The following is a 25,284-nucleotide window of genomic DNA, read 5'->3' as shown; positions in this document are numbered from 1 at the left end:
AAGCAGCTGGTCTTAAGCATTATACTCCTCATACAAATACCAATGAAATACCAGGCCATTTCAATTTAACTTTGTTTGGTGTAAAAGGCACAATTTCTTATGAAACTATACAAGCACACCTAGCCCGGTTTTTTATTGGTGTTTGTAACACACAAAAAACCATTGCTGGCTGTTGTTTACAAACACGATATGATCTATTGTTTGTGGCTGTTATGATTTTAAGCAACCTAAACAGATCTTTTAGAAGAAAAAAAGGACTTCATTTTTTAATACTTCCCTGGTTACCTGTAGACAAATAACAATTCTGTACGATAATAGATAGAGAAGTGAAAGAAACATTTAAACAAACCTCTTTCTCATATCTTTTAAGTCTGTGGTTAGAGCCAAGATAGCCATTATCTCGCTGGCTACAGTGATGTCAAACTGGGTCTACAGGAATAAACAAAAAACATTCAGATCAGCCTGCAGCACAGATGAGAAAAGGCCTCGGTATTTTGAAGAGGTGGATACCATCTTTGATAACTACTGCAGAAAAAGGCTGCAGGGAGTAGAATGTCTGATTAGCGGTAATAAGAACAAGCTTAAAGCGGGGAGTGCAAGATATTTTGTTAACATAAACAAAACGTTTATGTAACTTTCCATAAAGCAAAAAAAAAACCTACAGTAAAGACCTTAATCTTATCAGATGCATTTGCGTTAGAAAACAGTTTCCATTTACAAAAACGTTAAGAATATTCATAACACTGTAACTTTGAAATCTGTGGATTGACTAATCTTGACATGCAAAATGAAGACTTTTTTACAACGGATTTGATCGTCTGTTTGTGTTATGCTGTAAAAAAGAAAATTATAACATCTGATGAGGGCTTGAAGAAAAAAATTGAATTCCAGCTCGTTCTTTGGGTAAGCAGCTGTAACATTTTGCTTGCAGCCAGGGGCAGTCTTAGTTAATGACCAAGATGATTTGCTTTGAACTTTAGCCATTGGTCAAGTGAGCTTTAAAAGTTACTTGCCCAGCAAGAAAATCTACTTGTCCTGCCCGGCCGGACTACTGGACGGAACTATTTCGAGCCCTGTTGATAGTAATGAAACAATGTCATTACCTGCCGTGTTAAACTCTTTTCTGTGGGTGACTGTCCAATAGTTATCTTTCTTAAATATCGGTCATTTGTGTCAATCACTGTGAAGGACGAAAAAATGTATTTCAATCAACAATTATTTTTCAAGGATTATGACGCTGATTCAAAAGTTGCTCACACTTAAAAGAAACAAAGGTTGAAGTTGAAGAGCAGGCAAATCCTCAAATAGGAACGAAAGAAGGTCAAAGAGAGGAGAAATAAGAAACAAAACAGAGACAACAATAGAATATTGCATGAGAAAATCAGGTTAGTATTGTAGAGTGCTATATATTAATTACCACGCTGGAAAGTTATGGTATCTGGATCAATGTCCAGCCTTGCAAACTTTCCTTTCTCTTCATCTGTCAGCTCACTGGGGTCTGTTTTGTCAATTCCAAGTTTCTATAAAAACAGAAAAGTTTCTATTAATTTTCGATCTTGTGCTTTGTAACTAACCTGCCACACAATGATATTAGGTGAAAACCAAAAGTTAAGCGTACTCTTGTCCTAAAAAGGAATGAACAATAGCGTTCGAACATAAAAATCACTTTCAGTAGGCAAAGTTGAGTGTGACAGTGATTAACATGTACATTGATTTGCTGACACATGATATCATATCTTCCAGCTGTATGTTCATCTTACTTTGTCAAATTAAACACAGAAATGGGAGATAAGGGCATAAGCAACATTCACATTTGAGTCTTCTGACTAGTAATCTTGAAAACCAAACTAACGGTGAGTGTGAGCAACTGCTGTCAGGAACTACATGTTGTAATTTTTTTTGGTTCTTCGGAGTCTTGATGAGTTAAATTAATTTGTTTTCAGGGCAGAAATTAAGACAAAATGGCGTACCTGGAGTCTTGTGAGCATAATGTTGGAAAACTCTCTTTTTCCCTTTTTCTGGGGAACAAGTCGATCATACAGGGCCTAAACAAGAAAACAAAATGATGTTTGCACTACTTCCTCTAATAAATTTTTCATCCCAACATTATTTAAATACATGTATATGTTGTCGTTCAATTTTATCGCTGGTTTAAATTTTATTTCCCTTTGTTTTGGGGTATGGTAATGTATGGTAATGTATGATAATGACCCCAAAACAATGGGAAATAAAATTTAAACCAGCGGTAAAATTGAACCACAACATGTATTAAACTATGATTGACCTACTGCCTCGTACAAAAGACTTGCATCAGTATATCAAATAGTGAAATCCAGATTAAAAATTGAGATACACATAATATTTATTAATCACCTTGTTAAACCAGTAATGATAATTTTAGGATAATCTTTTCTAGCAAACTACTACATTCTTTAAATTAGTCAGGATTACATATTTTGTGCTTTTTCACCCTTAACAGTTAAGGTTGGGAACTTTTGTCAAAAAATATCTCATGCAGCCTTTGAGCACAGGAGGAAACAAATGCCATTTACATTGTATTTCCACATTGGTCATATTAAGTTTGATAATTTATATACAAAAAAATATATTAAAAGACTGTACCTGATCTGATTGAGTAGATTCATGAAACATCCTGGTATCAATGGCAGCAGCTAGAGAAACAGCAATAAAGCATTTGCTCTTACTTCATGATGAACAGAGTTAAATTCAAATAGGTGCTTATGGCTTATTATGCCAACAATAAACTTCTGTGCCTAAGAAACATACTTTTTATGTCAAATTTAAAACTAGGTATACAGTATGTGGTCCTTGGTCCGCGTGTAAAAGTCATTAACTTGAATATCTTACCCGAATCTTCATGTAACGAGCTGAAATACTCCCTGAAGATAGCTTTTATGTTCCTGTCGATAATCCTGAAGTTTCAAGTTCCAGACATAATTATTTTGCTTGGAATTCGCAAAAAGGCGACCGTTTTCGATGGTCCTTGGTCCGCGTCTCAGGTAAGCAGCACGATAAAAACGTAAAAATGTTATAGTTTCCACACGAAAACGTGATTTTCACAGTATTTCTTGTATTTTTTTCTTTTCTTGATGCAATCAAGCTAAAGTTTTTTTCGGAAGATGTTGTGAGCATAAAATAATCTGCTTTTCTTTCAAAGACTTCACACAACAGTCTCCTCGAGTGTCCCACACGAGCGTCGACGAGCGGTTTTAGCGCCGTCGAAAATAATTACCAAAAACTCTGTATGTACTCGAGGTATTAAAAAAGAGAACTTGTAGACATGTATAAGGACGACTTTCAAAACATTCCTCGAAAACAAAGGCCGTCGCTTTTTACTTTGGGAAGTTTTATTCAACCAAGGTCATAGGACGCGGACCAAGGACCGCTAAGCGAAATTTGGTGATATTTTTCAAGAGTCGCTAAAACAAAAAATTCAGAGTCTACAGCAATATGCTTCCAACAGCAGAAATAAGTTGATCTGAAACCTTTTCTGCAAAAAGGCAAGTCTTCCCGTTGCGTTTTAGTTATTCGCAGGCTAAGTAAACATGACCACGTAATTTACGGTGCCGCAAAAATCCAAACTTCAATAAAGACAAATTAACCTACCTTTCAACAAACTTTAATTTCGCGCCTTCACCCGCAGCAAGAAGGCTGAAACTTCGTCATATGAAAGAATGCTAATCAGTAAATCACGATATCTTTCATTATTCAACGTATTTTTTTTCTTGACGAAATATTTTATCATTTTCGGAAAAGGCGCTGACCAAGGGCATCGGGGACTTGCGCGGACCAAGGACCACATACTGTACTGAAGGTAATTACAGCAAAGTAAAAGCCACACAACTTGCAACCAGAAGGGTTCTGATGCAAAACTTCATGGCATAAGTGCTGGTTATGACAATTAAGCTTGAATTAGTTTCTATTTTTAACATTTTAAACATCCTTAAGGAACCAGAGGTCTTCAGTGAACTGTTTTACATGCAGAAGAGTAGTTAAAATTGTCTTACCCAAAAGGTTGTTTGCTGCTGTTATAGCATGGATATCACCAGTCAAATGAAGATTGAACTAAATAGACACACAAACCAATTTATGAATGCATATCAGAAATGTTTTAGCAATAATACTGTCACAGAATTAACTAAAAATCTTTGAACTTACCTCTTCCATTGGAATAACCTGAGAATACCCTCCACCAGCAGCACCACCTGTAACAGTCCATCACATTGTTGGAGAAAAATTAATAACTCATATAAATAGGCCATTTACATGATGGCGTCATTTTACTTTTACGACCAGAATCCATTTCGTTTTTCTTTTCATATTTAAATTTGGTAATCCCAGCGAGATTTAAATGACAAAAGCCGTAATTTGCACAAGAAAGGAAAACCCTGAAGGATGCTGGTCGTAGTAGTAAATGATGTCATCATGCAAATGGCCCATTATGGTTCTTCTGTAGTGCGGTATGTATAAACACACATCCTGTTTGGAAAACACAGGTGTTCATTAGACTATTTGCTGCTCATTTATTGTACATGTACACATTTGGATAGGTGTTGTTTACACTGGAGGACCTTACTGCAATAATGGATAAAACAACTAACATAATATGCTTGTTCTGGACAGATTTCTAAATTACTACTTTGACTTAATAATGTGAATTATATCTACGCTTAAACAGGGAGAAGGGAACATACAAATATCAAAGCATATATCAGTGAGTACGAGGAGAAGAATGACTATGAATAACAGAATGGATGTTGAAATAAACTGATATTATAACATAGCTGTAATTATTATAGATTTTATTTATACACGTTCGTATTTTGAACAAGTTTTCTAACTCCTCGACGTAACGTGTCAAAATAAATGATTGATTGATTGATTGAAAACAAATAACCAAGGTAGTTGACCAGGAATGTAAGGGAAAAGTTTCAGTTAGTCAGCCATGGTAGTGAGAATTAAAATACATCTTGTCTCTTATTTTGGTAATACTACTAGTAGTATCTTTATTTCTAAACATCTCTGGGTAACTTTTCTTGCTAAAACCTCGAAAGACTTGGAAATAATTCTCATAACAACTGTACCGAGTTTTACGAATAGTCTTTCACGCACTAGCCTTTATTTTAGCCTTAAGACAAGTTTCGTTTATTAAAACCTCTTCAGTTTGGCTAAAACTCTTCATATGGTTGTTCATATCTTCTCAGGATTTGCTTTATTTACGGAACTAATGTGAGTGTATTGCGAAGTTGAATCCCTCTGCAAGTTGTTGACCGCTAACAAGATGCTTTTTGATTTACCAACAAATGAGTGCAAATCAAAATACTGTCCATTCTGTCAATCTTATAAGTGGTTTCATTTGAAAGTTTAGCCGGGAATGACTTTTCTGAACGAGGTACGCAAGCGGAAGCCCATTGTGAAAGAAACCTCAATCGCCATCTGTGAAGTATTAGACGAAAAACATTGCATCGCTGTTCAAGGAATTTTTGCAGGCACTATTATAAAAGCTAGTGGCGCTTGTGTTAAGGTAACAGACTTGTTGTTTGCCTTCGCTTTTTGTAAAAAATAAACCAGGAAAACTGGTGTCCTCACTCGTTGACTGTTTCCTGTTTGTTAATTTAAATTTAGCGAGCCAAGTTTTTAGACAACTAAGGAGAACTACGAAGTGTGTTGGTAATATTGTTTTTCGTGTTATTTATAGGTCAGTTGAGCACGCAGTTTTATAAGTGTTGTTTCGTTTTTCCAAAGTGGCAAATAATATTTTACCTGGATTAATTTAGAAAAAAGCATATTTTTTTAGATGTTTGTACTCTAGTAAACTCGCAAATTGCAAGTGTGTGCACAGGACTAACTCAGTTAATGCACTTGAGAACTCGTTTGGTTTGTTCTGAGATAATTAAAAAAACCTCTGAAAACGTTCACGATATATTTCTCCAGGATTTTCAAAGATTTATGTACTAAAAATTTGGGAAAATCACCTTGCCCGCCGGAATGTCATTTTCAAAGGGAAACGAAAATAGAGCCTGATCTCAGGTTATAATCAAGATTAGTAAGGTGAAGAGGTCTATTTTCCTCTAACATTTCAATGTTTATGTTGAAGCACCTATCATTCTCAAAAGAATAAAAAAACACTGTACACTATGCTCCCAATAAATTACACTCTGCACCTTTGATGCCAAATGTGGGGCCCTGAGAAGGTTGTCGAATACACGCAAAGCAGTTCCTGTGCAGGTGAGCACTCATGGCTTGAGCCACACCTATTGTTGTTGTACTCTTCCCCTCTCCAAACGGTGTAGGAGTCATTCTATAGCAAGTAAGGAAAGATTTGAGTCATAACAAGGTGCCTACAAGAATCCTTGTTGTAAGTGTTCAAAATGAGGTAAGGCATGAACCAACATTCCAAAATCCATCCAAAAAACAAACCTCTCTTACCCAGCAATAACAACATATTTTCCATTACACTGGTCCTTCAATCGTTCCAGAACATTAAGTGAGACCTTAGCCTTCTTATTCCCATAAAGTTCAATCTAAAAGAGAAATCATCTTACTGGTTACAGTTGTATTACGTCTTACATGGTCCAACCAAAATGAGAAAAACTGGTGGCAAGGTGAAGCACAACAGAAAAAATTAAAATTGAGTAATGTACATACCATAAATGGTAGCACTATCAGTAACCATCAGTAGAGTGTGCAACACCTGAAGTACCTTATTTACATGGCAAGTTACATTTCACATTCAAGTTCATATGACAATTCACACAGTAGCTCAATTGTCAATAGAAATTTTGTGTGTGTATATCCGGCCACTTGTCTCATAAAACTCCGATCATGTTGTAGTTCTATCAGTTTGTATATATAAGTTAACGCCTGAGCACTCGGTCATTATTATTAAGAAGGCCGAGGAGCGAGGGCATTATCCTATATATAATTAATGTCCTTGCTCCTCAGCCTTCTTAAAAATAATGACCGAGCGCTCAGGCATTATGCTATATGTAACGCCCTAAGTTAAGCACCCAGGTCCTTAATATATACCTGACAACTGAAAATAGGCTTTTTTTTTACATATTTTGGAGGGGATTATTTTCATCATTATACAGTGAAACCTGTATTAAGCGGATAGTAGCCGAAGTCCCAAAATTTATTTCCCTTATTTACTTTAAATGAAACCTTTATTAAGCGGACACCTCTATTAAGCGGACACGGACACCTAAAACGTACCTGAAATAGTCATTTCTATTGTTACCAACCTGCATTAAACGGTCACTTGTAATCAAATTCTACCACCCGACATGCCAGACACCGGAAATGCAAAAGATTACCTCGAATTGTCACCCAGAACTTTTTCGATTTTTACATTAAAAATCGTGACTTGACGAATTTACTTGATTAGTTTCCCACTACAGTATTGTTTTCTATTTCGTTTTGTTTGAACAGAGCTGAGCCTGTTTCACTCACCTGATTTCTTCAAATTTGAGTTACAATCTATGTTTATGGTACTATGATCAAGTGGTCCACTTTGATAAAGAAATTAATGCAAATGTATATCGTCAAAGTCTCTGGGAGTATTTTTAACTTTTTACTATTCATTTGAATGGCATTTGACTTCTCTTATGACGTTATCTATCGAAACCTGTATTAGGCGGACACCCTGTATTAAGCGGACACTACAGCATTCCCCGAGGGTGTCCGCTTACTACAGGTTTCACTGTATTAAGCAAACATAATATAAGTGACAAAAATAAGTTGCTTGTAACTTTTCAAAAAGCTAAGATATCAGTATTCAGGACTGTGGTTGGAGCCTTACCTAATCCAAAAGGAAATGCATTCACTTGAAAGATAGCCTGGGTAGCAGGTTTTTGAAAGGGAAGGAAAAGAGGCAACGAAGGAGCACCAGACCATGAAGGGTAAGAGAAGGAAATGCAACAAAGTCACTGCTTTTGCCTGTCCACCCCTCATTAACTCCAAGCTATTTGTTGAATTCATAGTTTGCACATAACCTCCAGTTAAAACCTTCAGCTAATTCCTTTGCAGGAAAATCACGGCACCTAAACCAAATCTTGTGTTTCCTGTTCCTTCTTGACAGCATGAGAAAAACAAAATTACATAAAACAAATTTGGAAAAAAAGGTCGCGACAAGAAACAAAAAAGATTTACTGGGAACTTCGGCCTCCAAACTTGCATAGGCTACCTCACAAAGAAGCAATAGAAGCAACTGTAACTTTCATCTTTTTACAACATTTTACCTCATGGTCAAGAATTGTGGCTTCTTTTGCTACAGTTGAAATCTTCTTAGGCATCTGGTGCTTGGAAATATCAATGTCACTACAAAAACAGCAAGTGCAAAATTCTCCTTAGTGCCAGGCAGTTTAAGTGAAATGAGAAAGATATTAATCTGTTGATTAGTTAAAATCAATTGTACAACTTAGAATAATCAGTTTATGCATTTGAATGTCACACCATTCTCCTATATGGAACACCATGCTCATATAATATTTTCAACAATATCTTATAGACTTTACCTGGGAACAGGTCTTTTTAGATCAAGTGGAAGATAACGAATATCCCAGGGACCACCCTGAAAAATGGAGCAGAAACAATGTAAAAAAAGTTCCAACAATTTTATTGCCTTTTTAACGATAACTATACCTCACTTTTCAAAACTACACCACTTAATTAGCCTCATGATCAAGGTGAAAGAATTTTCAGCACCCATCATAATCACTAAAATAACTGGTTACCAACTGCACTTATTTAATTTTTCATGTTTGTTAGAGCTTTCTGTGACACTTCTGCATCACAAAGATCATAGTCCAGAAACTACTGCACACACTTGCTCTTCCAAAATACTTCCTCCCACAGTTGAGACTACCTGCTAGGCACCAAACCAGGACAGCATTTGAGGACCATGAGAGATACAAGACAATTTCCAAAAGAATGGTTGTGTTCAAATGATAACATAACATACTTGATAATTACAAAATATATTTTATTTTGCTCATCAAAGTACTGTCACATTCAAAATAATTAAAATAAATGTACACAAGTATCCTCCGGCAACTTTGTTGGGTTTGATTAATATACATGTAATGGTTAAAACTTTGTTTCAACAAAGTATTGACAATAAAACTGACTTACTGCAATTAAGTTAAATATCATTACAAACACTCCTTCATTAAAGCTTTACAAGCATAAACTTTTATTTCTTGATGTTATTGTTATTCTCCAGCAGTAAGGTATAAATCTTGAGCAAGGGAAGGACCTGGACAAACTGTTTACAGGTAAAAAAAATACCTCATTTTAAAAATCTGAAAACACTACTGACTACATGACTGACGTAAGAGAAACCAATCCAAACAAGACGCTATGGGAGCGTATATTTGGGCATCTTCGTACTACGTGTATGTGAGGTTTGTTATGTGTATTTATAGGAAAGTGTGAGTAGTGCAGTAGTGTTGTATACTTCAGGTGTTGGTTGAGATGTGTGAAGTGGAAGCCATGGAGTTATATTGGATGTGGATTGGTAGGATATGGCTGTAGTTTGTTCATCAGTTAAACTGGTTTCTTATAGAATTTAAATATGAAGTAAAAAAAAAAAACTTTTTTGTAAGGTAAAAGTGATTTTAGGTGTTGCAGTGAAGTAATTATAGTCTGTTGAAATGAAGTGCGGGTTGTGAAAGATCTTTTCAATAGTTGAAATATACTTGTACCTATTTCAAATGTTGTTAGACTTTCTGTTTAGGATTGTTTTACGGCTATTTTTGATAATATTTGTATGGACAGTATGTGAATAAGGGAAAGCACATTTATAAATATGGAGAAGGGGGTATGAAGATGTTTGGGTGGCCTGAAAAAATTTGGGTGTGTGGGTTCCGGGGCTTTGAAAAATTGGTAAGTTCAAGGAGGGAGGCATAGAATCTGGCTAACTATAAAACTAAGGACCTGATTACATGAGCCGGTCTAAGTGCTGGCTTTGCAGAGATCTTGGCACCTTAGTTAAACACAAAAAGAATCAACTTTGCAATTAAATGACAACAAAGCTGGCCCAGTAGTTAGCTGGTATCCCAGTACTATGATGCGGGGATCCTGGCTGGAAATTTTCCAAGGAATCATGATTGCCGGGCGGCCAGGTGAATAAACCAAGCGAGAAACAGGACGGTGGGTAACACACTGCTCATGCCGACTGCTTCCAATCTCTACATAAAAATGGCAGCTCCGGGCTGGCCCAGTTCATGTAATACCGCGCTAAAATTCACCTTGGCAGAACTAGCCAGCCAGGCTCATGTAATCAGGCCCTTACTGTGAGTTGCATTGTCATGTAGTTTGAATGTGAAAGCTTTAGAATTTGCCCCTTCCCTGGTTCATGCATGAGAGAAAACGTCTTAATCTAGTAATTAACACAAGGGTTTCAAAAATCACACGCGTAGTTTGCATGTGAATATGTTGGATTTTGCCCCTTTTACAGTTCAAACGTGAAAGAATGCAACTTGTTTACAAGATTATTTTGCTTGAGAAATCACCTCCTTTCCGAACATCTGCAATGACATCATGCATCATTCACTGTTAAGATTAATAGGCTAGCATCAATTTGTTCCAATAAAATCATCAAAACTGCCAAAATACTATACATATGGCCACTCACTGAAACAATCCCTTATTTATCTTATGCATGATCATGGAATCTTGAGCGACATCTTCTTTGGCTCTCGACAACTAAGGGCACAAGTATTGTCAAACTCTTGTCTATAAACCAAACCCGTCAATTCCAGTTATTTTTGACAGATTTCTGAAAAATCGCCTAGCTTCTATGTAAGATAAAAAAAACCATAAGCTCAAGATTTGTAAGTTTATCATTTTTAAAAAATTACCCGTGCGTTGCTTTAACATGTTCATCACTTTTAATCTCTTCATCCCTGCACGTAACAAAAGCTCATATATTTTCTCTAAAATTAACCTGCTCAATATGAACTCTTGTTAACAAGGACAATGGTCACTTTCTAGGTCCCGAGTCACCGACTCATATATTGTCAATATCACTATAAAGACGGGCTATCTGTGCACTGTCTTCTGTCTCCTTCATTGTCACAAATATGTGTACAAATTAGTACAGTGGAACTTGAAAATAACAAAGGGCCAAGGGACTGGCAAAATGTGTTGACTATAATGAAGTTTTGTTACATCAAGGTTCTCTTTCATATACACCATATATTACTATTACTGGGCTCAAGAATATCATTCTGTACACAGAGGACTTTGATAATATAGAGGTTGCACTGTCGACATTGGACCCTGTTCAAACAATGACAGATTTTTACAGATTAAAGTAAATTTTGTTGAAATAAAAAAAAAACAGTAGCAAAGTAATATGACACGACCTGTAACCCCCATTACTGTTAGCAGTCCTTTAGTAAAGTTTTCTTCCTCTTTAAACACAGTAGTTCCACTTATTGGCATTTTGTTTTAGTCACTGCTACCTTTTGTATCTTTATATCGACATTCTTATTTCTGTGATGTTTTTTTTCCTTCAGACGGCTTAATATAGACACCGGCTTCTCCTCCCTCAAAAAATGATAAAGCCGATCTGAATTTTATCAAGCTAAGCTTAAATAAGAACTCTGAAGATAATTTCAACTTTGCATAATGCCTGTTTAAAATTGGCCCAGTTCATAGGCCAATATTGCTCACCCAGGGGTAAATTTTAATCCAGGTTAATGTTACCTTTGTTGAAACCATTTTCTTGAGTTAAATCTAACTAGTGATTTTAGAACATACAACTGAATATCAAATTATCAGCGAAAAGGATTTATCTGCATACACATATGGCAAGAACCAGAATTATTACCAGTATCTGCTGTGAACAATTTGCCTTAACAACTTAATAACACACATAATGCCTCATCGTTGCCTGGAACTTATGCTTACGTGCAATGGATACTCTGGAAAATTGTCTTGTACCCTTGGCTGGTCTCAGATCCTTCCCTGGCTCAAACAAGTACATTTGTACTACATCACAACTATAGTCATGCATTCTGGATCCAAGCATTGTTACCACTTCTACTTCTACTATACACAAAATATCAATAATAAATTAATGTCTTTGCTCCTAATTCCGTGCATTCAAACTGGTAATAGCATTTTACATCTGTAATTTATTGTAACTGTATTGCTGACTATAGGAATAATTGGAAAAGGGTCAAAAAGGCCAAAAGCAAATGCTTGCACTCTAAGTATACACCAGTGAGTCATCAGCATTAACAGCATGATGCACAACAATCTAAGAAACATCACAAAAATTGAACTTTCTGAAGGACAAACTCAAAAAACACAATGTGGTAGGGACAGCAACTGATCATGAGGCATGTCCTCAAATCTGAAACTGTGTCATTTAAGCAGTTTTGAAAAGGGAATGATAATTTAGTCCTGTTGAAAGGCATTAACTTATTTATTTCTTTTTGGTGTTTTATGAGTGTGAAAAGACACTGTAGCACCAAGACAGGATAATGATATTATTATTTTTTTGAGTCCATAAATTGAGTCTAATATAAATCAGTTTTTGAACTGATTCATTAAAATGCTTTTCCATCTTGCAGTTAAAAGGCAATTATTCTGTAATTTCTGTTTCCTGATGCAGAGCAAACTATGTATTTTCTTGCAATATCCAGTAAAGAAAGTGTTGTGTAAACAAATGTGAGAAATTTTTTTTGTTATCTTTAAAGAAACTGCTCAAACAACTTGACTCTACTTTCTATTGAATGTATCTTTCCACAGACTTATTTTTAAGTCATATGTTTTGAAATAAAGGTTAAGTCGTGCAACTCATCTTCTTGCAAGAATAAAAGGAAATTTTCTAACAAGTTGCACTGCCAGTGATGGAACTGAAAGTAGCTAAAATGCATGTAGGGTTAAAGTTAAAAAAGAGAGAGGTTGAAGTTTTCAGAAGCTGTGATAAATACAATAGCATTCCACTACATTTATTTTAGGCGTTAATAGAGGATTCATTAACGTATCAAACGCCTAAGATAAGGAAGCAAAAGAGCTAAAGACACGCCCATTCTCAAGGTAGGAGAAACCTTTTGCATGTGAAGAGACCGCTTAGCACTGTCCACTGTGTTCATCATCAGCATTGCTACTGTCATTGGACCAACACCTACCAGAATATAACACAAGTGAGAAATTAGCCAGTGGCAGGTCCAGATCTTCAAATAAGTGCGACAAGCCTGGAAAGTCATTTTTCTTGGCCCCGTAAGTTTCCCTTATATTGCCCAAAGTTAGCTATAGTCAGTGCCAAAGAAACACTGTGTTGACCCTTTTGGGGTTTTATTTTTTCTTTGGTTAAAATAGTTTCACAGGAGTTTAATTTTTCTTTTCAAAGTAAAAATAAATACTCAGCTAGTCTGAAATTATTTACACCTTTGAAATAAAAATAATAATAATATTTAGCCCTAAAAGGTACACTTTACAACACAGTGCTTTAAAAAGGTTCGAAAATAGAAAATTATCAGAATAGGCATAAAAAATGGACAAAGAACATTATGCATGTTCATGTAGCATGGCAGATTGATGTTTGGCTTTTTGTCAAGAAACCAGGCTCAAGGATAACATGTCAAGGGTTTAAAAATGTTGGAATTTTATTTATTGTCATTCATTTATTACATGCTTTATTATTAATATTTTCTAGGCATGATTTGCCATATTTGAATATAATTTCTGTAGACATCTACAAAACATATTTTTCAGTCTTGCTAAATTGTGGCTTTAAAAGAGAGGAAAACCTCTGATACCTTGGACTTGAATCTCACTTTCATTTAGACCACAACTGTCAAACATGTCAAATGCATATTTACAAAAGTGGCCAATGGCAATACAGTAGTCATGTGATTTTCAGCCACTATTTTCTTAAACAAGGTAGACCTGGGGAAATTGTTTGAATGCCTTTTTTTCCCCAAATCTGAATGTAAGAAAACATTTAAGGCAGGGCAATATTTTCCAAACTACCCTCAAATACAAACTACTGTAACTTAGCCAAATTGAAAAATAATGTAGGAGACAAGCCCAGACATCAATAATGACACATTTGATTCCTGTGAACTTTGGCAGCAACAAGAACAAGCTACAATAAATTATGACCCACAAAAAAGTCATGGTAACTGTAGACTCTGTTGTTGGTTAGCTACTCGATTGTGCTGCTACTCATACACAGAATTCCCTCTTTAATAAAGTTTTCTAGTGATGAAAAGTCGTTGCCACAGTTAAACAACATCCATTTTTTTCATCCAAAACAAATAAGACAACTTTTCTCCTACCAATATATTATTAGCTTGTAAACAGCTGCCTCCTGCCCAGTAGAGGAGGGATGGTGAGAGAACTGTTCACTGGTTCTCTAATAATAAGCCCAGGCCATTCTGAAATGCAAAACTCTTTTGCATATAGTCTTCTTAAAGAAGGCTTTTGAAAAATAATTAAGACCTGCAGCTTACAATATATTTTCAAAAATATTAAAGCAACCCTGATTTATGAATGGTTAAAAAATAATAATAATTTGTACCTCCTGGTACTGGAGTTATCCAGCTCGCCCTTTGCTTTGCTTCCTTAAAATGTACATCACCAACAAGGCGACGCCCACTCTTCTTGGTCTCATCTAATAAAATGAATATAATTAATTAGGGCTACATGTGTCTCCAAATTTTCTGGACATTTTACACCATCTTATATGTAAAAACAATGAAATCAAAATATATAGATCACCAGAGTGACAAGGATTTACACAGTAATGTTAGTAAACTGGAATAACTTTTCACTTGCAAAGAATGCCATATGATTCCATGACTCAAGTAATGTTTGGCAGTATGCAGAACCATATTCCACCACACAAGCAACATCTGACCATTAGAAAAATTCTACTGAAAAATAAGAGTCTGGTCATCGAATTGATCCATTTTCCATTTTACCTGGAATGACATTAATTCCACAATCAACAACTACAGCACCTTCCTTTATCCAGTCTCCCTGTGACAAAAGAATGTATCATCATACATTACTACTGTTAGTACAGTCACTCAGCCATCCATTGAAAGGATGACATACTACAAATTTGCATACCCAAGTTAGGCTCTATAGATAAACTTGGCAAACTTTCACCTTGTCTTAAAGTGGCTCCATTATTACTACGGTTGCAATGACCTATGACAATGATTTTAGAAGTAGACAGACTTGAAGCCTTGTTGATTAAGGTGGCTCTGTTGTTATTACACAGGTGCAATGAACATTGACAGCTTGATGGGTTTCTTTTGAAATGCATTGTTTACTAATAGGTTTCTCTAACTTAGATTCTTTGTCTAATAAGCGCAGTAGTGTTTTAATAAGCATTAAAAAGTGACAAACTTTTGCAATAGAGCAAATCTTGAAAACACTGAAAAAAAGTAATGACCACTTGAACAAGTGACTTTTTTTTATTGGTTGACGTTGCTCTTCACCTGGAGAGATGACCACGCCATTCCAACAGCTGAAGTTAACAACAAACAGGTGATTAAGCTGTTCAAATGGACTGAGGTTTCTAAAGAACAGGCGACCAAGTTGTTGGAGGAGGATGAAGTTTCCAAGAAATGGAGGTGAGCAAGCCATTCAAACAGGTTGATGTTTCCAACAAACAGGTAAGCAAGTCATTTGAATGGGCTGATGTTTACAACAACAGGTTACAAAGCCGTTCAAACAGCTGACAAAGGGCTTGTAAACAGAAAGCAGTTCAAGTACTTTTTTGGCGAGAGGTCACATTTATAAGCAGTCAAATGCAATTTAACAGATTATTTACAACAAGGAGTGCCAGTCTTATCTTACAGGCCAGTGGTGTTGTGAAATGCACATGTGGCAGGATCCCACATGCTCATGCAGTTGTGTGCATTCTAGCATACATACATACATACATACATACATACATACATACATACATACATACATACATACATGCACACTTTATTTGATAAAGCAGCTCAATTAAAAAGGCAGCGAAACGCTGAAGAGAACCTACTGTATATCAGCTGAATTGATAAACACTATAATAAATAAATAAATAAATAAAAGATACACATTTTAAAATAGCAACAATGATAATGAAAGGATAAAAAGAAAGAAAAGGATTTCAACCATTTAACGTACAAAAATTTCTGAAAATCAAAAATAAACAAAAACATCTGTATTACTGTCGGTCGTTGTTGAATTTGTACCAAATCTAATTAATTTTGATCAAGAGTCTTTAAGTATTTCTTGAGATTGGCTTTAAAAGATGAATAACTTTCCAGGGATTTTAACTGAGTTGGTAGACAGTTCCAAACTATACTGGCAAAAGAGTTATGGAATACTTTAGATTTAGCATGGATAAGTTAAAACTTTGAGTTGTCCCTCAGCATGTGCAAATGTGATTTAGCATTCTGGCATTTTGACATTTTTGGGCAGTTCTAGTGAGCATTTATTCAGCCTTGGAGTTTCACAGTTGTGGGAACTCAGTTTATAGTGGTTCCCAGAGCATTTTCCTTCTTGCTTGTGATTATTTTAAATGGCTCAAAGGTGATCAGACTACTCAACAAACAACAGCCACCATGTTGGGGTGTAATGAGATTTCTTCAGTTACCTCAGCTTCTGATACCAGCTTATTGACTCTTTCAGCTGCAGTGATGTCTTCTCCTTCCTTCATCCTGTCTCAGTAGGAACTTATTGAGGTCATTCTACAATGTCTCCATCGGCTTTGGCCTCACCTTCCTCGGCAGAACATGGTTCATCAGTCTCAGTGTGTTGTAGTACCATACAACTCATGCTCTGTTGTCCTCCTCGGCAAGCCTTTCCACAGGCAACATCTTTGTGCCGTCTTTTACTTCTACGTATTGTACATTGGGGAATTCTTCTTTATGTACCACATCTATTGTGGGAACGCCATCTTTGTTTGGTGCTCATGCTGCCCTAAGTGGACCTCTTGCTATGTATGTCTGGCTTGCCTAGCTCACCTTCCCTCCTTTTTGGGTCTTCAGTCCCATCTATCTAAAGTCTTTGTGCTGCTCCTTTGCTTAAAAGGCCATTTGTTGTGGGTCTGGGTTATTCGCCTATTATTCAGAGCTGATGACCAAGATCAGATCTAGCTAGTTTGGTAATCTAGCCGACTGGTTAGCACAAACTCTAAAGTCTCAGATATACCTTGATGACAAACTCCAAGTTTATTCCTCTGTGAAAAGGATTCAGGAGATCACAGACATCATAACTTGTGTTGAGGCATTCACTGTTTACTCCTGGATTTCCAGCTGGCAAGAGCTGACACAATGTAAACTTCTCATTCTAAAGACTTCTCACCAGTTCCGGGGAAAAGCTTGGCTACATTTAAGTTAGCACCTTTCACAACGATGCAGCAGCAACAGCACGTTTAACAGATTGGTCCCCCACGAATCTGTATCTTTACAATTTTCCAACTTGTATGTCTCTACCCCACCCAAGCTCCTCATCATAGGGCTCATCACAAGCATTTCTTCCAAATTTTGTGGTTCATGAAACAATGGCACACATCACTGGTCATTTGGTCAGTGCCATTTTGCCACTGGTGTGCAAAGTGTGAAGGTCAGCCCCATGTCAACTGCCCCTTTAAGGCTTCCATGTTCCATCCACAGCATCAATGATGGAATTCCCAAAGAACTTTTCTCAGAACATTACATGAAGGTTCATAGCATCATTGACAAGATAATGACTCACGGAGAGTGCATATCGCATCTTCCCCATCCATGCTCAGGACCATTATCTGTTATGCATAAAATGGGGGGACATAGAGGGTATTACATGGCTGCGCTGTACCCAATGAGCAGATCAGCTTCATCATTCTTCCATCAAAGTGTACCTACAGTGTATCCGCAATTAATTTTTCACATTATTGACTATGGCTTTCTTGACCCACTCTCCAATTGCCTTCAACTTCAACGTCTCCTACAAGAAATTAAACAACACCAGGATTCAAGTTCTCCTCGCCACCAGCAGGTGATAGCGGATCTCACGTCTCTCCTACACCACAGGTCCTTGGACCTCACAACTCGTGAAATCGTTACACTTTGGGCTGGCTGCTGCGTTGGCCTTCTCAGAGCCAGTGAATCCACGGTAAACTTACCACACTTGACTCTGGCTGACGAACAGATTAACTTCACCTTGAATCGTCAAAGCGTCTGTGTGTTAAGTAATTGTTCCAATACAGATCCTTTCCGGAAGGGCTGCTTCATCTTCCTTAGCCGCGGCTCCATCCCTCTCTGTCCAGTGTTTTCCTTGATAAATTACCTTTATCTTCATCACCAATGCCCTCTTTTTCTCTACAAGGGTGGCACCCCCATTCTAGAACACCGATATCTTCTTTTACACAAACTACCTGACTGTCGGCAGGTGTCCATGGAAATGTTCCTGATCGTAGCTCTAGAATTGGAGCTGCAACTACTGCTCCTAGTCCTGGAATTCCAGACCACCTCATTAAAACCAAGGGCCACCAGTCAAGCAAAGCATATAAAAATTATTATTTACTGTATGTATGTTCTGTGGTGGACAATGTATGGTGCTTATCTACTCCTTTGTCTAGCTTTGTTGAGTGTCGTCAGATTCGCGCATTCTTATTGGAGCTCTGTCTTCCACCAGCCATTAGCCTGCTTACTCTCTGGGCCTTGGCCTCCAAGGCTTGGCATGGGGGCTCAGGGCTGGGTTGCCAGGATTTGCCAGCCATTGGAGCAGTCTTCTTCGAGGAGCTGGCTGCCAATAAAGGAAGCTCTTGGATATCTCAGGCACACAACTTTTCACTCCACGAGGTACTTGTTAAAAGTGTATTTAAGCCAATAGTTATTTAAGAATTTGTTCATGCTAAGCGTGCGTATATCGAGTTATGGATGCACGTGGGAAGTTTGGAGAGCACGAAAGATGCGTAAGAGTTGCACGAGGCGATAGCCGAGTGCAACTCCAGCTTCTTGAGTGCTCTCCAAACTAAGCTAAAAGCATGAGCAAATTCTTTTATAACATAGCTGACAAAAATGCTTGCTTTTTGATTAACTGCAAAATTCTCGTAACGCGCGACACAATAACAAACGGTTCTATTGGCTGATTACGAACACGCCACAATCATCTAGTTTGAATGAAAATATTCTTTCTGTAACAGTGAGAAAGAAAATTTGCTTCTTTCTTCGTTAACAATCAATGGAAACTAAGCAGAAACAAAGGCAAAAGAGTCTTAAAGTTCACCTAAAGTTAAAATCCTCCGTGACATGTTCGTGAGAAGTCGTGGAGTATGGTTTAGATTTGCTAAAAAGATGTTTACGTTTTGATCGGCGAAATCCAGAAAACATGTTTTTAGCGAAGACGACCATCATCCTTGTTTAAACTTATATTCATTTACGAATATTGGCTGGTCATTACGGCTTCTTGAGAAGACCTGGCAGCAGTCGTTTTTGTGAGAAATAAATTTATGTCTTCTTGTGTAATTTGTGTTGCAGCTGGTCTTCGACAAATCTGTGAAACGCGCAACTTGCGAGTTTTTTTTTAATTCAGCTTTATTTTTGCTGCTTGTTGGATCAGGACCTAAAAGGTCAATGCCGATAGAAAATTGGGCAGTTTTTTGCTGGCTTCTTCCATAATTTAAAGAGAAGGAAAAGTGCACTGCAGCTTAAAAGACGACAACTTTGCAGCCAGGTAAAAAAAAAGGCTCACGTCATCTTATTTACGCACGGGCATGCGTAAATAAAGATTTTGTTCATAGCGGCTCAATAGGACTTATATAGGGCGAGCACGCGCGCTATGTTATAATATATCTTTTTCTAATAACTGAAAAATTGCCTGGTACTTGGCTATAAGAACATTTATTTGCATGAAATAGTGCAATAATTGAAAAAAACACTAATACATACAAGAAAAAAAATAACATTATTCCACTTTTTGATGTTTCTAACAACATTGTCGAGATCAAAAACCATTACGTGTCAAAGACTTGAGGTTTGAAAAAATTATAATGGCACACTGGTGTTTGCTTGATTATTATTCTGATGTCCTAATAGAAAAGCTTGGTGCATTTGAGTCTGATTGAATGTTTAGCAACTCAATTCCACTTTGCAAACTTGGGACATCAACAATGCATACTACATGTATGTACTTACTTTAACAAAGTCAGCCCTTCCAACACCAACAACCACTATATCACCTCTTCTAATCTAACCAGCAAAAGAAACAGTACAGTTATCCTTCCAGTAAAGACTTAACAAAGTATGGACATTAAACAACAAAAAGAATTTAGTTTAAGCAGGGCTGTCACTAAGTCCCGGGGGCCGCAGATTTCCCCAGGCTGCTTATGAGCATGACCTCCCGGCTATTTTCATATGCAACAAAAGGAGAATAACACCAAAAGAACTCCCTGTCTGTTCCGTTCCCTACCTACTACTGGCAACTTGAAATCTTAGTGATATCCCTGATTTGAGGACTACACAACTGAAAAAGAAACTTTTTTATTGGAAATAACGGAAATAGTGATTCACTAAGTCTAGTTCAGTATAATATATTTTTTTGACAAGGGTTCCATTTTTTGGTCTTTTTCGCGCTTTTCACTTGCAGTTTGACCCGTGGATTCTAAGGTTCATAAGATCTTAAGATAATTTTTCAGCAAAAGGGTTATCATAAGATTTTAAATGAATGGTTCCAAGTTGTGGATGTTAAAAGATGACCATAAACATAATAATTATACAAAAGACCAGTGTATGTACAAAGGAATACAGTACCCAAGGTTGTCAGAAAGTTTTTATGTTGACGACTGAGTTGTCAAAGTAAGCGGCCAGTCCAGGGATATTTTATTTAAAAAACGCCATCCGTAAAGAAATGCCAAGCAGAGTAGCTGGCGGAAACTAACCAAGTAGGTGGGGGTTCTCACTAGCAGCCGGCTACTTTGGACAACCCTGCAGTACCTACCACATCTGGCAAGTTTTTTGTCTTGGAATGACATGTTGTAACTGTAGCATGATGCCATTTTAGAAGATCAGCCATAGGAGACCCCTGCATGATAAGCAAAGATAAGTATAATCATAAGTATTGTATATTAACCCTTTCACTACTAAAGCGGCCAAAAGCGGCCGGCCGGAAATGGCCAATTTTTTCCTAGAGCGGCCAAAAGCGGCCACGAGAAAAGGGTGCAAAAAAATGCGCTGTATACCCTAGGTAAGGCAGTCTTTGTCAATACTTATTGTTCCATTGTTATGGGCAGGCATAAACCAATCAAATCACAAGAAGTGCGCATACAAAACTATTGCATGAGGCGAGTAGTGAAGGGCCGAAGTTTGGCTTCGCTCCAAGACGTACGTGCGTGAACCTACGCACGGGATTCGTACACTGGATTTCTCTTATGCCATTAAACACACCAAAAGCCAGATGGTTGAGCATTTCCTTCTTTTGTCTATTTGATTTTAAAAGAATTTAGTTCGCTAGTTATAATATAATTATAGGTATTCAGTAGATTTGAACGTGCTTTAGGCTTGTATTTTATCTTTGTTTGTCAATATGGCCACCGCCGAATCAATGCGATTTTGGGTTCTGACGATGATAGTAAGAGTAATTTAAGTTTTAGTGATGTGAATGTTGATGCAGACTTATCTGACATTGAAGTGCAAGAATTTTCTAAGGAGGAAAGCGGCGAAAGTGAGTCTGAAGACAGTAAAAGCGACAACAACTCAACCGCAAGTGATAAACCCGAGAGTTTCAATTTCAGATGTTTACACTTCTCGCATGGGCGGCATGGATCGTGTTGATCAGCTTCGTTCTATTTATTTGTTTGGGGTAGCAGTCAAAAAAAGGGGTATAGATACATATTTTGGTTCCTCTTTAATGTATTTGTTTGTAATGCTTTTGTTCTTGAATCGGAACGCATTGGATTGAAGCGCAAAACACTTGATTTCAAACTTGACCTCGCACACCAACGATCGATGGTTTATTGCAATGAAAGCGAAAGCGTAGATGGAACAAGATTCCAAACTGAACCATGCTGTACCCTCAAATCAATATGTTTCAGCTTGTATGGAGGGCAGAAAAAGGAAATGTGTACAGTGCATAAACAGGGCGAAGAACACTCAAGGGCTACCACACTACAAAGTGGAAACAAGATACGAATATAGCATTTTGCAACGTGGCACTATACCGAACAGGCAATGCCTTACACAGTCATAAAACTGGCTTTGTGAACACAAATCTGGCATATTTGTTATATTCTAACAATTTCCCTTGTTTTGCTGCAAAAAAGTAAGCCATATTGTGATGGATTACAAAGAAATTCTCATTCAAAGTCTGACAATAGGCACTGCAAATGGCGGCAAATTTGAATTTTTTTTCGTTACTTGCGATTTTATCTTAAATATCTTGTGAATGCAGGGATAGATATCTTTATTAATTATTTAGACTTATACAACGACTTCTTGGCTTCATGTCTGTGTAGTTAATTGTGTGAAACAAGGCTCTGAAATCTACTGAGCATGCATGTTTTGATTAAGTATCACAGCCATCTTGGCTCCTTGATAATTGTTCAGGAAGATGGGGGGTTGGGGGTCATTAGCCTGTAGTAGTGAAAGGGTTAAGGTGCTGATAACGATGGCAAGGGAAAAAAATCAGTCAACTATTCATAAGATGAACAACACACCACAGATTAACTGGTATGCAGTCCCAGTTAGAGATGGAGGAGTGGTGGAAATGAACTCAAGGAGCCAATTGTGTTTAGAAAGGTGTTAATCATATGGAAGTGCCCATTAACAGAGTTGACTCCAGTGACGTAGAATGGTATGAAACAGAAAAAATTAATGTTTCCTTACAACTATCTTGCTCCTTCCCAAAACAACAGCTTCTTTGCCAACAATCTCTGTTCCTGTAAAAACAATACAGTTATCTTAAAGTACCACAGGTGCTCTTATAACTGAAGTTAGTACCAGCGCAGGCAGACCACTCACTGTTTGTGTGGCTGTTGTTGATATTGAATCTGAGCATTGATCTTTTAGACATTTGCATACATTGTATATCCAATCATATGTGACCCTCCATGGGATTTCAGGGAATAAGGTGAACGCACGCTCACGGCACGTTATAACACGCTCGCACGTTGATGACATGACACGCTTACCGTGCAGATATGCGCATAAAAACAATTGATACTGGGAAGCGTGTTCGTAGCCATTGTTCATATCTGGTTAACATGGTAGAGCTTTGTTTTTATAACACGCTAGAATTCTTTGTGTTTTTTAACACGCTATGTTCCTTTGTTTCCTTAACACGGTAGAATTCTTAACACACTATTATATGTTATCTTAACTTGTACAACTCAGCTTACTTCCTTACTTCTGTTTGTCAGCTTCTTCTTTGAGAATGGTTTTGTTCAAGTATATTACTTACAGAATATAAGTGAAAATGAAGAAAATCTACCATCCTATTCGAAAGTTTTAATAAAAAAGGAAATCGTTACGGCAAATCACGGCTCTTTCCCTCAGGATTTTCACAATCAATACAGTGATTCTATTTCTAGCTGCAATTCTCAGATTACACTCTTACCAAATTTGCATAAAGCAAACGTGAGTGATAGGTAACGCAACACTAGCCATTTGAATAAGAAGAGCGCGAATTACACAGGCTTCTTTGATTCTCCGTGTTTTTTACGTAGAACAAGTCGTTGGCAAAAAAATGTTTCGTTTGTAATGTAAACATGCGGAGAGCAAAAGTGTTCGGGTTTCTTTTGAAACGTTTTGTTTACATAGGATATCTTTTGCTTAGATTTTTCGTCTGATAAGGGATCATGGATGCTGAAAAGCTCATAGTCTGCTACATCGGAAAAAAAATCCACTCCATGATCGGCGCTTGTGTACGCGTGTTGTTTTAAAAAGGGCAAAATAAGAGTTTAAAGCCGATAAACTTGTGCAAATGAAGTCAAACAAATCTTGAAAACATTGAGTTAAATGACCGCTCGAACAAGTGATTTTTGGAACGAATAGCGTAACTCGTCTCCCATGCATGTCATTCGACAGAAAATTCAAAGGAATGCCATAATACAGATGACCAAGCCGTTCGAACCGCCTGCTGTCTTCAACAAACGGGTGACCAAGTCGTTTGAACGGTTTAATGTTTCTAACGAACGCGTAATTAAGTCGTTCGAACGGATTGATGTTTCTAACTAATGGGTGAGGTCGGTGAGGAAGCCATTCGAACGTGCTGTTTCTAGCGAACGCGTGACCAAGCCGTTCGAACGGTTGGCACAAACGGCTTGTAAATGGAAAGCCGTTTGAAAACGGAAAGTCGTTAGTGTACGTTTTCCCGTCTACGGTCACAAATATCAAAAGTCTCATAATGGCTGTAATAACAAGACGTTTCGGGTGTATAACCCCTCTTCACTGTACGAGAAAACCGTGTTTGCGTTGCATGTTTTTAGTAGCGCGCGCATATATGCAATTCTCAGTTTCAATAAAGCTGAAATTGATAGTCCGTTTGGTTGAACAGTTCCTAGCTAGACAATCCCTCACTTATCAAAGGAAGTAGAAGAAGGATTCGCTTTGCATCATACACGTTCGCTCTCACACTAAAGCTTACGCTTGTCAAAATTATATGCATTTGTGCTTGACCTTCACAAGTTTACGATTTGAAGAGCAGAGGACATTGCTCGTTCGGCCTGTGTTTGGCAAGCTGTTTTAAAAAAACGAGGAATTCGAAATTAAAGGAAGAACTCAAACGCAGGATTAAATAAACGGCCAACAAGTCGAGACATTCCATTCTGTTCGTTGATTCATTGATTGATGTTGCACTGGATATTGACAACTAAGATCGTATTGGTGAGCTAATAGAAAGCCTTACAGCTTACGACGTAGTGCTTGTACAAATCGAAAGCAACTTTAACTTCAAAGAGCGTGCTATACATTTGACACGGTCATCGTGTTATACCGTGCAAAGTTGCAAGCATGATATTAACACGTTCCTTTGTCTCTACCGTGCGAAGGAAGACAATGGCTGCGATGTTAATAAGGCAAGTAACTAACACGCAGCTAACGTGTTTAAAGCTAGTTCTTTTGTTTTAGCGTGCGAGCGTGCCGTGTGCGTGCGTTCACCTTATTCCCTGAAATCCCGTGGAGGGTCACATATGAGAAGCTGCTCTAGCAACTTCAGGATCGCTTTTCTCCGTAAATTTTAGAAGGATTGAGCTGAGCTTTGCTGAGGGCATCAGATGCTAGTGTTTTTATATTACCGAATTCATGAAGCCCTACTCACTTGGTT

At 37.4% G+C, this 25,284-nt stretch overlaps 1 protein-coding gene across 1 annotated transcript in view; it reads right to left on the bottom strand.

Moving 5' to 3' along the window:
* Positions 1–25,284, bottom strand: part of LOC140925304 (C-1-tetrahydrofolate synthase, cytoplasmic-like) — a 42,009-nt gene that overhangs the window by 9,765 nt on the left and 6,960 nt on the right. Inside the window, exons 7-23 of the mRNA XM_073375302.1 lie at positions 22,848–22,900; positions 20,965–21,048; positions 20,163–20,216; positions 14,964–15,021; positions 14,561–14,653; positions 13,086–13,162; positions 8,538–8,593; positions 8,262–8,340; positions 6,451–6,545; positions 6,186–6,322; positions 4,180–4,226; positions 4,029–4,086; positions 2,623–2,672; positions 1,971–2,045; positions 1,418–1,520; positions 1,104–1,180; positions 350–429 (exon numbers count right to left, since the gene is read on the bottom strand). Of these exons, the coding sequence (XP_073231403.1) occupies positions 350–429; positions 1,104–1,180; positions 1,418–1,520; positions 1,971–2,045; positions 2,623–2,672; positions 4,029–4,086; positions 4,180–4,226; positions 6,186–6,322; positions 6,451–6,545; positions 8,262–8,340; positions 8,538–8,593; positions 13,086–13,162; positions 14,561–14,653; positions 14,964–15,021; positions 20,163–20,216; positions 20,965–21,048; positions 22,848–22,900 (1,276 nt within the window). The remainder of the gene's footprint in view (positions 1–349; positions 430–1,103; positions 1,181–1,417; positions 1,521–1,970; positions 2,046–2,622; positions 2,673–4,028; positions 4,087–4,179; positions 4,227–6,185; positions 6,323–6,450; positions 6,546–8,261; positions 8,341–8,537; positions 8,594–13,085; positions 13,163–14,560; positions 14,654–14,963; positions 15,022–20,162; positions 20,217–20,964; positions 21,049–22,847; positions 22,901–25,284) is intronic.

Source organism: Porites lutea, chromosome 14 (assembly GCF_958299795.1).
Source record: "Porites lutea chromosome 14, jaPorLute2.1, whole genome shotgun sequence".
NCBI lineage: Eukaryota > Metazoa > Cnidaria > Anthozoa > Scleractinia > Poritidae > Porites > Porites lutea.
The sequence above is the reverse complement of the archived record's forward strand: the minus strand, read 5'-3'. Positions and strand labels throughout refer to the sequence as shown.